At 48.0% G+C, this 13376-nt stretch overlaps 1 protein-coding gene across 1 annotated transcript in view; it reads left to right on the top strand.

Annotated features, from left to right (window-relative positions):
* Positions 1-2336: 2336 nt before the first annotated feature.
* The window catches only part of LOC116986688 (potassium voltage-gated channel subfamily C member 1-like), a 71488-nt gene continuing 60448 nt past the window's right edge, over positions 2337-13376 (top strand). The window contains exon 1 of the mRNA XM_033042256.1: positions 2337-3628. Coding sequence (XP_032898147.1) covers positions 3002-3628 — 627 coding nt within the window. The 5' untranslated portion in view covers positions 2337-3001. The remainder of the gene's footprint in view (positions 3629-13376) is intronic.

The following is a 13376-nucleotide window of genomic DNA, read 5'->3' as shown; positions in this document are numbered from 1 at the left end:
ATCTGAGAGATTGTTTGTGTCTTCTTTAGTGAAGACAGATCCGAAGTACCTATTCAACTCTTCTGCCATTTCCTTGTTGCCCATAATAATTTCACCGGTGGACTGACAGGGTTGGTGATCAGTTGCTTACAGATGCTGATCCATATAATCCGTATCGGTGACTATTCTTTGTGAAGAATGGTCTCGACCCGAAACGTCACATCCATCTTCTCCAGAGATGATGCCTGGCCCTCTGAATTACTCCAGCACTTTATGTCCTTTCCGATCCACGGTACATCATCATATGGGAAAGATCTCCATATTATCTCCCACTGAATCTGCTTTAGAAAGACAATTGGACAGATAAATGAAGGGTTCATAGAGCTACGGGCCAAATGCAAGCTAACAGGACTTGCCCAATATTCCAACTTGGTCGGCACGGATAAGGTGGGGCAAAGGGCCTGTTTCCATGCTCTACGATTTGTATTCACTGGGCCCTTGCCTCCTTAAGAGTGATGCCACCAGACACTTATCCAGAGTCAAAATATCTAAATATCCATCTATTTATTATCTTTAATCTCTATAAATCTGCATTAATCACACGCATGTTAAATGCGCTTACATTTAGCAATAGGTGTCTAATTTTAGAATATGGAAGAGCTAATGTGTGACATAGTGGAACTGCTGCCTTACATTATTGGCAGGGACCCGGACGAATGGGGTTGAGAGGGAAGATATATCAGCCATGATTGAATGGCGGAGTCGACGATGGGCTGTATGGCCTAATTCTGCTCCTATGACATGCGTTTAGTCATACAGCGTGGAAACAGCCCTTCAGCCCAACTTTCCCACATCGACCAACCAATCCCACGGCCATGTGTTTGAAACATGGGCAGCATCAAGTTGCAGCAGTAGAGTTGCTACCTTACAGCTCCAGAGACCCGGGCTCGATTCTGACTATGTGTGCTGTGTACAGAGTTCATACGTCCTCTCTGTAACCGCGTGGGTTTTCTCCAGGTGCTCCGGTTTCATCCCACACTCCAAAGACGTACAGGTTTGTAGGCGTAGGAAGGAACTGCAGATGCTGATTTAAACCGTAGACACAAAAAGCTGGAGTAACTCAGCAGGTCTCTGAAGAAAAAGGGATAGATGAAGTTTCGGGTTGACCACTTCTTCAGACTGAGAGTCAGGGGATCGGGAAACAAGAGATAGTGATATAGAACAAATGAATGAGAGCTACGCACTAAAAGAAACGACGATCAGGGAAAAGTGGAGCCCACAATGGTCCATTGTTGGCTGAGGGCTAGGTGATAACGCGTTATACAGATGACAGGACGACAGTGAAACTAGTACGACCACTAGGGTGGGAGAGGGATGAAAAGAGGGAAGAGCACGTGTACTTGAAGCTAGATAAATCAATATACATACACCTAGCGATTCATTAGCTTTGCTAAACAAATGTAAATTATCCCGTGTGTAGAATAGTATTGTACGCTGGTCGGCACGAACTCGGTGGGCCGAAGGGCCTGTTGCCGCGCTGCATATCGAGAGCCTAAACGGCTGTCGTCTAAAGACCAAAGCCGGAGTGATATGTGTAGGAAAGAACAGTAAATGCTGGTTTAAATCGAAGGTAGACACAAAATGCTGAAATAACTCACCCTACAGGAAGGCTTCTTTCTGTCAGTCTGTCCCGCTGAGTTACTCCAGCATTTTGTGTCGATCGGAGTGATGTGTATGTGGGTGATATTATATGGAGGGTTTGAGTAAAGTTCCGCTGGATGCTGACCTCTGCCAGCAGTTGTCTAATCGCTGCACGAACAGCAGCTTCTAGTTGACAGTGGTGACAGCAGCCGCCACCGCCCGCACAAAGCAGCAACCCATTCACTCAAACGTTTCTTTTCCTTCTGCATCGCCGACAATCCAGGACCGATTGAGAAAACCAAGAATAACTCATGGTTTGGGAGGTGCGACATATTCCCGCTTGGGGAGCTGCTTTCTAAATTGGCAACGAGCAAGATATCGATGCAATTATTATTGATCAGCCGATTGCCCGCGGGCTGACGAGGCCACTGTTTGGTGTTTAAACGTTTATTGTACATGATCGCTTCACACTGAGGATTGGGCAGTAGAAGGGAGAGCCGTCCACAGTCGCTCGCAGCTTCGCCGTTATCGTTACCGCGGACATTGTCCCAGACCGCTGTCCTTCAGATACGGAGCATCCTGACCTGCCCACCCGTGTCCCAGAGCCGGAACCCCGGCCGCCAACACACCCCATCACCCAGATACCTGCCCTTCAGACCGGGAGCGATCCTCAAGCTCCCCCCAGCGCTGAGTCCCGGCTGCCTCTCCTCTCTATCCCAGCCTGGGATCCACGTTGCCGGCCACACCCTTATCGCCAGACACCTGGCCACAGCTGCCGACAACTAGCCGGCGCCACAACCTCCTGTCGGCCGGGTGAGACGTCTGGCTGGGCGGCGAGAGCTGGATACACACTTGTTGGCTGCGAAGACGTACACGGGACGAAGCCCAGGCGAGCGAGCAGGAGGGGAGGGCTGGACAGGGCGGCCGCGTCTCAGCTCAGCCCAGCCCACACCGTGTCCTCGCCGCCACTCCAGCGCACCGCCTCGCCGAGAGAGCGCTCCAGCAAAGCCGAGCCTGCGCCCTCTCCCCGGAGACAGAGCCCGCAGTGTGTGTGTGTGTGTGGGGAGGGGGAGCAGTGAAGCAGTGCCTGACCACCCCAGGGAGAGAGCTAGCTCCAGGAGCCGTCCAACACCGCCTCCCAGCGCTGTGCATTAACAGGTTGTTGAGAGTGCGAGAGGCGACAGACAGCGAGCGTCCTTGTCCGAGTGTGAAGCCGAGCCCTCTCTCTGCGCCATCGACCCCGGCCAGCCCCGCTCCGGTAATGTGAGCCGGCTGTCAGTGACCCAGGGGACGGACGGGACGGGACGAGGCGGGGGCAGGGAGAGCGGGGAACTTTCCCTGGATCGCACTTTGTGGAGTTGGCGAGGAGAGAGGAGCCCGCATGTTAAGCTCGGTGTGTGTCTCATCTTACCGGGGACGTAAGTCGGGCAGTAAAGCTCCGTCCAAGCCATGTGTGAAGGGAGAGATACAGAGAGGCGAGCCGTGCGAGCGCATCACCATTAACGTTGGCGGCAGCCGGCATGAGACTTACCGCAGCACCCTGCGCACACTGCCCGGTACCCGGCTAGCTGGCCTGGCCGAGCCCGGCGCCGGCCGCGACCCGGGCTCCGGACACTTCTTCTTCGACCGCCACCCGGGCATCTTCTCCTACGTGTTGAACTACTACCGTACGGGCAAGCTGCACTGTCCGGCCGACGTGTGCGGGCCGCTGTTCGAGGACGAGCTGGCCTTCTGGGGACTGGACGAGACGGACGTGGAGCCGTGCTGCTGGATGGCTTACCGACAGCACCGTGACGCCGAGGAAGCTCTCGACATCTTCGAGCCGTCCGACGGGGCGGAGAGGGACCCGGAGTCCGGCCCTGACCCGGACTCTGAGCCCGGCTCCGGCCGCATGATGGGACTGGAAGCGCGGAGCTACAGGAGACCACCTCTCGCCGGCTGCTGGCGGCGCTGGCAGCCCAGATTGTGGGCACTGTGTGAAGACCCATACTCATCCCGGGCAGCACGGGTAAGGCGCGGCACACACACACACACACACCCGCTCACCGACACTTTCTCCAAAGTCTAAATACTCATCTCATAGAGCTGTACAACATCATGAGGGGATAGACAGGGTGGACACACGCAGTCTGATACTCGGGGTACGGGAATCAAGAATTAGTTTGGCTCACCCAACTATAGGAAGGATGTCATTCAATTGGAGAGAGTGCAGAGAAGATTTACAAGGATGTTGTCGGTACTCAGGGAGAGGTTGAGCAGGCTAGGACTTTGTTCCTTGCGATATCTAGCTACTAAATCTTAGCTGTTAGTTAAATTTTGTAAAACGGGAAGCGTTGGAGTAACTCAACAGGTCAGCAGCATGTGTGGGATGAATGGACAGGCGACGTTTCTGGTCAAGATCCTTTTTTAGATTGATGGCATCCAGCTTTCTGCACCGACTCCATCAGTCACCTGAAATGTCGCCTGCCCATTCCCTCCACAGATGCCGCATGACACGCTGAGTTCCTCCAGCACTTTGTGTTTTACTCAAGATGCGCATTTCCTTATGTTCTAAGTATTCATGGTTCCAAGTTGAACAGTATAAAACGAGGGCCTCGGGCTTTGAATCTCCCAGCAAATCAACAGGTGCATGTTCCCACACTCTGCAGAATGAGTCTAAATTGAAATAAAAATGATTTAACTTGCCCATAAATAACAACAATTTGTGCAGATGCCAGTCTATGTTTCGAGCGGTGGGGGGAAGGAGAGTGTGTGGGGGTCGGGGAAATCAATATTCATACCGTTGGGCTGTTCGCTGGCTAAACAAAATATACTGTTCCTTCAGTTTGTGTGTGGCCTCACTGACAGCAAAGGAAGCCCAGGCCAGAAAGGTCAGAGTATGAATGGAAATGGGAGTGAAAGTGTTGGGGGACCAGCAAACTGTTATTGGTGAAATGTGTGAAATGTTGCCGCTGGCCTGCATGGTTGCCACCAAAAGCCAAACCTTGGGCACTGGATGTCAGATCCTGTTGTTGAAATGTTTTCACCATTCATTTGGTCTGTACTGGTTGAGTGGGAGAAGGAGCAGATACACGGGTAAAACTGGTGCTCAACTACATACTGTACGTACACCAGGATGGACTTCATTTCATGGGGATGTGCACTGGACCCTCGTCCCGAACAACTGCTGTGGGAACGCGCTCTCCCTCTACTCTCCAACCTATTCCTCTGACCCCAAGCTTGTAAATGTTGTCCCAAATAATCTAAAATAATGGGGTTTAAAAAGTAGAATCAAAGGCAGCTAGAGGTCCACTGGATTCAGCCTATATTCCTCTAAACCCTTCCTATCCATATATCCGTTCCAATGTCTTTGAAAATATTTAATTGTGTCCAATTCCACAGCTTCCTCTGGCAGCTTATTCCAGATACTGACTACCCTCTAGGTAGAAGTACTTACTTTGAGTATTGTGTGCAGTTCTGGGCACCCAGCATTTGGAAAGGGTTCAGAAGAGATTCACCAGGATGTTACCTGGGCTTGTGGGCATGAGTTATGGGGAGAGGTTGGATAGGATGGGTGGCTATTCTATGGAGCGTAGGAGGCTGAGGGGTGACCTTATTGAGGTGTACAAGATCATGAGGGGCATGGATAAAGTGAATGCTCTGTATTCTTGCCGACTTGGAGATTTCTGAAACTGGAGGGCATCAGCTTAATGTGAGAGGGGAATGATTTAGGAGGGACCTCGGGGGCAACCTTTTCACTCGGAAGGTAGTTATTATCTGGAATGAGCTACAGAAGTGATATAATCACAACATTGAAAATACACTTGGGTAGATATATGGATAGGAAGGGTTCAGAGTGACATGGGCCAAATGGGACTAGCCTGGAATGCTAACTTTGTTGGCATGGACTAGGTGGGCCAAAAGGCCTGTTTCCATGCTATACAGTTCTATGACAGCTTGCTGTTACAGTTAATGTAGGGACAAGACCATATGTTTACCTGCAGTGTGCTTACATTATAACTCCAGTGATGCTGCCTCACCCACTGAGTTACTCCAGCATTTTGTGTCTACCTTCGATTTAAACCAGCATCTGCAGTTCTTTCTTACACATGAATTTAATCATTTTGAGCAACTACTAGACTAATGTTGTCTAAGGGGAATATTAATGAGTGCATTTTGGTTTGGTTTGAACTGTTTACAACCACTTAGTGTTGTTTTTGTCACACTGATGTGGTACTGGTGTAATTGGACTCCGGTTTGTGGGTGCGTATATGGGCACTTCATCCTGAAACTTATTAACCCTTGAATGTTGGCGGATCTTCTAACTGTCCACTGGGTTATGTGAAGGGGAAAGGAAGCAGTGCTCCTGTTCTTAATCATGTCTCCACGACCCCACCATGTTCGAGAGGACTGAAATTACCCCAAATCCCTACCCCAAATCGCTCTTGAGTGAATATATTTCTGCAAGCAAGTAAATCAACCAGCAACATGTTCAGTTCATACTTCTGAACACAGTTTGTGACTCTGGAAGGAGTGGAAATTAATAGTGTTGATGCTCATCCTTGGGTTAGAGAATGGAAATCAGCCAGAGTTCATGTCATGGACCATTGGCCCACTGACCCATTGGAGAGAGGATGCCAGCCAGGATTCCTGCCAGTGGCCACTATAAGTGGCAGCAGCTGAATGAGGAAACCAGTGATCAATCTTGGTTCATGCTACCGACTGATCCCTGGGATAGAGTCTCAGTAAATTAGCCTGGTTTCTGGCCCTCGATCAATGCTCAGCTAACCCTGGGATCAAGTTGGGCATCCCGCCACCACTCCCATTCATGATCATTGCCCAGACACTGATAGAGGAAAGCAGCCAGGACTCCAGCTTCTAATCACTATTTGCAGCTTTACATACATTTGCTTCAGCCAAAATTGGACAATTGTGTGTATTTCAGGCCATCCCATTACAGGAAGGATGCGGAGATCTTGGATAAGGTGCAGAATGCTATCAGTGTTTGAGGATATTAGCTATACGGAGAGGTTGGACAAAGTTGGATTGTTTTCTCTGCAATGCGAGGTTGAGGGGAGACCTGATAGAAGTATCTAACTTAAAGATAGTGGAGTCAGCGGATATGGGGAGAAGGCAGGAACGGGGTACTGATAGGGGATGATCAGCCATGATCACATTGAATGGCGGTGCTGGCTCGAAGGGCCGAATGGCCTACTCCTGCACCTATTGTCTATTGTCTATTATGAGGCATAGATGGAGTAGGCAGACAGCACCTTTTTCCACAGGGTATAAATGTGAAAGACTAGGGGGCATAGGTTTAAGATGAGAGGGGAAAAGTATAAAAGTGATGTGCGGGGCAAGATTTGTTTTAATTTTTTTTACACAGAATGGTGGGTGCCTGGAACACACTGAAGTTTAAAAGCTCAGGTCATTTCAAAAATATAAATTACAAAGTATGTGAGGGAAAAGGTAGTAGAAAGAGCGGGGGATGCAGTGGGTGGGGCATAACGTGTGTGTGTGTGAGAGGAGTGTGGACTGTGGGACATAGCCACCAACATGGATCAGCTGGGATGACAGCAAGAAACAAAGAGCTAGATTAACTCAGTAGACCAGGCAGCATCTGTGGAGGAAATCATTAGCTTGTTTAGTTTCTGTAGCGTTTAGTTTCGAGCCACCGAGTCCATGCCGAGCATGCATCGCCCGTTCACACTAGTGGTATGTTATCCCACTTTCTCATCCACTCCCTACACACTACATCAAACCTGGGTCTCTGGTGCTGTGAAGCCACTGTACCCCACTTGTTCAATACACCTCGGGGAGTATGGTCAGTGCTGTGGGACTGTGTTGAGAGGGAGCTAGGAAAATGGCTGGGTCCAAACTAAGAAGAGATGCTGGCAAGTAAATTGTCAGGTTTGAGATAAACGTACAATCTCCCACACATGCCAAAGGAACATACTGTAAAGGACAAAGGATAATTTAAAGCCTCCACTCAACCAGAACAAAATCCTTAGTGTTCATGAAATCACTCGAACCTCAGAAAATTATTCTGACTGCCTGTCCCTGAGCACCAGGCAGCTGAGATGGCAGAGGCAGGGTGCAGCTTCAGGCATGGGTACACCAGCACTTCATCGATGGCTGTGATTCTTCCACACTGACATTTACTCACACCTGCAACAGGCACAAGCACCAAGCAAGGCAGTCAAGCAGGCTCCTGGAACACCTTTAGTTGGAAACAATGCCCTAACCCAGGCAATGTGTAACAGGCATCAAGCCTATATTATACAGGTTTTAAATTTAAAAAAAGATATATTTTAAAATATAAATATTTTTAAGTCTAATCCTTCGGTTTATTTCGGGTGGAGGCAGATACGATAGTGACATTTAAGAACAGTGTGGATATGCAGGGAAAGGAGGGATATGGATTATGTGCAGACAGATAAGAGTTGGCCTTGGCATCGTGTTCTGCATGGACATTGTGGCCCAAAGGGCCTGTTCTGGTGCTGTACTGCCTGAAGAAGGGTCCCGACCCAAAACGTCACCTATCCATGGTCTCCAGAGATGCTGCGTGACCCGCTGAGTTACACCAATACTTTGTGTCTTTCCTCTGCGTTGTCAAGGCTGCCGACATTGGGTGAGAGTTGAGAGTGAGAAATTGCGGGAGACCAAGCCTGAAGGAGCGTAGCGGGAGGGGGGGGGAAGGGAAGGGTGTGGGGGAGGGGGGGGGGGTGTGTCCCCCCCCTCCCACGGTACGAAGCTTTTGCATTTTTAAGCTTGAAATTGTGCAATCTGGTGCATACTGTAGCGAGTCTTTTAACTAACACTTGAATGCAATATTTATGCTTTAAATTGGATTAGCTATGAATAAGGTTAGGCTAAATTACATTCCTCAGTAGAGCCAGCCTCTGATCAACAGGTGCAGCACATGAATGATCTTAGTGTATTCATGTATGGAAATCAGATTATAATCAAGCACTTGGCCCATGTTGACCAACTGGGTCTCACTGCACACCTGGTACTACTCCTGACCCTGACTCTAGTTGCATACCTTCTCTCATTCCTGACTCTGGGTCCAGCCTTGCATCTGTCCCCCTATTCTATCCTGATCATAGCTGCTCACCTGCTTAGGTTCACAGTGCTGAACACTCCCATTGTCCCAGCTTTGACTGCACACCTAGTACTATTCCAGACCTTGACTCTGGATGCACACTTGTCCTTGCTCCTAGCCCATCTGCATTGACAATATATCTGGCCCACACATAAAGCCCCATATCTGACCCCCTGGACTTAATCTATTACGTTCAAGTCCACAGGTGCTTAACTAATGCGGTAATCTTTTATGGGGCAATTCACGGACCATGTTGTATAACAATATTTGCTACATCTATTGGCTTCCTTGTTATTTAACATGCTAGTTACTTTGTCAAAGAAGTCATCAATTGGTTGAACTAAATTTCTCATCCATAAAATTATACTCACTCAGCTGTATAAGTATTCTGTTACCATTTTAGAAACGTATAAAATTATAAAAGGACTGGACAAGCTAGATGCAGGAAAAATGTTCCCGATGTTGGGCGAGTCCAGAACCAGTGGCCACAGTCTTAGAGTAAAGGGGAGGTCATTTAAGACTGAGGCGAGATAAAACATTTTCACCCAGAGAGTTGTGAATTTATGGAATTCCCTGCCACAGAGGGCAGTAGAGGCCAAGTCACTGGATGGATTTAAGAGAGAGTTAGATAGACCTCTAGGGGCTAGTGGAGTCAAGGGATATGGGGAGAAGGCAGGCACGGGTTATTGATAGGGGACGATCAGCCATGATCACAATGAATGGCGGTGCTGGCTCGAAGGGCCGAAAGGCCTCCTCCTGCACCTATTTTCTATGTTACTATTTCTTTCATTTTCCTAACAAACTGTGCTGAAGTCATTTTCATCCCCAATATTTTTAGTATTTTGCTGTCTTTCTCTCAGCTGGGACTTTTCTGAAATGCAAAGTCCAATAAAATTTAAGCAATAATATTCTTGAGAGTACATAATATTTTCTGTGATATTCATAACACAACAATGATAAAAAGATCTTTGTTTTGATTGCACCTACCAACATGCATACATTATTATATTACGGTTAATATGTACCGAGGGCAAATTTGTTCCAATGCTCCCCATTCCCAATTACTTTTCCATTGAAGTAATTGAAATCCAAGTGAACTTTAAATAGCATCAGAAAAATAAAACCTCCGGAATGGATGATATTCATTACGCAGTTGGTTGGAGTCAGTATCAGCATAATTACTATATTAAACTTTGAATCTTCAGATGTCCTGGTTCAAGCTAAAACTAAAGACAAATAATAACCTCCTCACACATTCCCCTGCAAGTATCTTTGTCACTCCTTTAAAATATGCTCCCTTCTTTGAACAAGCTCTTAAACATCGCATTTGAATCAGTTTCCATCTGATTATACTCCTTGAGGATGCTCATCTATGTGTTCAATTAATAAAACAACGAGATTGAGGACATTTCTATGCAACCTATCAAAGGAATTTGGGGGGGGGGGGGGTATGGTTAGAAGTAGTCAGTGAGGTAAACAAACATAAAAGTTGAGTGGCAAATGCCAAAAGTGCTACCTTCCCAATATTTAACTGAAGGAAATAATGGGTTATCGGGGCTGTATGTTGTGACAGACAGCCTGACACCTCGCATGTCATTTTAATATTACACTATCCCATCCCCCTGGATATTCCGGATTAATAAATTAAGGTTTTGTCAACTAATTACAAATCAGGCTAATTACAAATCAATTACATTAGCCAACTCCGAAACAGGAAGCGCTGAGCATTGGGATCCTGATATCACGGACAACTGGCCTCAGTTCCCCGCTCACATCTGGCAGTGTTCTCCGTCTGAACCAGGGGCCACAGAACGTTTTTGAAAGTGTGGGGGCTGAGCGATCATTGATCACTGGCATTAGGGGTATCCGATGAGGGTGGAGTGACCTGAGTGGGGGACTTTTGAAATTTGATGTATTAAAATCATGTTTTAGTGCATTGTAGAAATATGATTTCAATGTTTTTTGTTTGAAGTATTTTTAAGAGGTAACTTTTTCCACACAAAGGGTGGTAGGTGTGTGGAACAAGCTGCCAGAGGAGGTAGTTGAGGCAGGGACTATGCCAACATTTAAGAAACAGTTAGACTGATACATTAATAGGACAGGTTTGGAGGGATATGGACCAAAAGCAGGAAGTGTAGCTGGGACATGTTGGCGGGTGTGGGCAAGTTGGGCCGAAGGGCCTGTTTTCACACTGTCTCACTATGACTACATTATACCTCCACCATGCATGAATGCTTCAAAATCAAGTGGTCGAGTTTTATTGCCATATACTCAAGCATAGAAAATAGGTGCAGGAATAGGCCATTCGGCCCTTCGAGCCAGCACTGCCATTCAATATGATCATGGCTGTTCATCTAAAATCAGTACCTCTTTCCTGCTTTTCCCCCATATGCCTTGATTTCATTAGCACCAAGAGCTAAATGTAACTCTCTAGAAAACATCCAGTGAATTGGCCTCCACTGCCTTCTGTGGCAGAGAATTCCACATATTCACAACTCTGGGTGAAAAATGTTTCTCATCTCAGTTCTAAATGGCCTACCCCTTATTCTTAAACTGTGACCCCTGGTTCTGAACTGCCCCAACATCGGGAACATTTTTCCTGCAGTTACAGTAAGTGTAAATCCAGCAGGTAAGCAGGATGCTTTCTCCAACCACCCCATTTGAAGGCCACTATCTTCCACGCCTTCGTCCCAGTGCTTGATACCTACTTCCAGCAGCCATTGGTTGTCCTCCAGGATGCACCGAGCTGCAGCCTGGTCCATGCCGGTCACCAGGGCGAATTGGGTGCAGAGACTCTCACGGCAGCGGGGCAACGCTTCCGACGGTCCGGGACTCTTGCACTGAGGATGCTCCAAGCCAGAGCTGCAGCGAGCGACTCGCCAGCCCGGCAAACACTCGCCAGCCCCGGCTCCCCGTCCGCATCTGCCGCTGCTTCTGCTTCCCTCCCTCCCTCCCTCCCTCCCTCCCTCCTCCCTCCCTCCCTCCCTCCCTCCCTCCCTCCCTCCCTCCCTCCCTCCCTCCCTCCCTCCCTCCCTCCCACCCACGACCAGGTTGCTCAGAGCTCAGCAGCGCCTTGTTCAAAGCCGAAGACATTGAAACATGTCTAGCCAAAAATGTTGGCCCCAGACCCCCCGGTTCCGCGCCAATGTACCTCTCCCCTGCCGCTCGCCGGCCTCGCTCATGTCAGCCGCTTCCCGCAAATCCTTAAATTCCAACTGCCGCCTGGAGCAGGACATGGCCTTACTTTCTGCGCTGGGTGACACTCATTCACTGCCGTGTCTTTCAATGTAAATTTGCATGGGGACAAGGTGTGTGACGGTTCGGTCAAGTGAGAATAACAGAGAATATGAATGCTGCTGTCTTGTCAACAGACGCGCACACAAGCAGTTGATATCAATTTTGAAATACTCGGTGATCACAGAATTTCTCACTACAGAGCGTGAGAAATTTGTGATCAGCGTGCAAGCGTGAGAATTGGACAAAATGCGTGAGAGTTGGCAGCTCTGGCGGTAGTTCTAAACCATGGTGAAGTTAGGCAGATACTGGATGCTGGTGATGGAGGATGGCGAGAGGAATGTCTCAGACCAAGGTTCTGGACAAGAAAGAGATGCCTGGATATAAACGTGGACCAGAGGTTTCAGCTTAGGAAGAGAAGCCAAAGGTCCAAGAGGGAAGTAGAGATTGTAATGGAGTCAGGTTTGGGGGTACAGATGAGAAAGGGGCTCAGGCAGGGCGCCGTGAGACCACTGATTCCTGTCCTAATACTTGAACCTTTGTTGAATGCAGGCGTGGATCACAGCCCACGGGGACTGAGCTAATGTGTGATTGCACTCAGTGGATCTGTGCCAAATCACAGAATTAGTGTTCATTATCTGAGAGAGCTGTACATATGTGCACAAAGTGCGAAGATTGTGCCTATCGGAAAGAAACGGACATTAATTGTATCTCACTATCCAGCAATTAGCAGCATTTTTCCTGCTCAGGATCCTACACTGGGTTAAATCCCAAGCTCCTATGGAACTGATTCTCTGGAGAATGAGCTGTTCTGGACCACAACAGTAGCTGTGTGTAAGAAGGAACTGCAGATGCTGGTTTAAACCGAAGATGGACACAAAAAGCTGGTGTAACTCAGCGGGATAGGCAGCATCTTTGGAGAGAAGGAATTGGTGATGTTTCAGGTTGAGATTCTTCTGTTGCGTTCTCATTATCCCTTTTATCGTCCTGTTTGCCTCCACAATGCACTATGCTTCTTATTCTGACCAGACAACAATTGTAATTTTGGGACTGCCACTCTTTTAAATCCAAACTACAGTATTCACCTACAGTACTTTTAAGTTGCCTCTCACTGCTGCTTTTTAACAAGTAATGTCCTCAATGTGGGCAGAGCAAACAATGGCAACTGTTTTTACCCATCCCTGAGATTGGGGGAGGCATCTAGTTGGAAAATATGCCCATGACCAGGCCATGAAAACTGCTGAGATAGCGTCATAAGTAATAGGAGCAGAATTAGGCCATTCAGCCCATCAAGTCTACTCCACCACTCAATCATGGCAATCACCTCTCCCTCCTAACCCCATTCTCCTCCCCTTCTCTCCATAACCCCTGACACCCGTAGAGCCTATATTACACGCAGGTTTAAAATATATTACTAAATATATTTTTTACTATCAAT

Source organism: Amblyraja radiata, chromosome 24 (genome assembly GCF_010909765.2).
Source record: "Amblyraja radiata isolate CabotCenter1 chromosome 24, sAmbRad1.1.pri, whole genome shotgun sequence".
Classification (NCBI taxonomy): Eukaryota; Metazoa; Chordata; class Chondrichthyes; order Rajiformes; family Rajidae; genus Amblyraja; species Amblyraja radiata.
The sequence above is the reverse complement of the archived record's forward strand: the minus strand, read 5'-3'. Positions and strand labels throughout refer to the sequence as shown.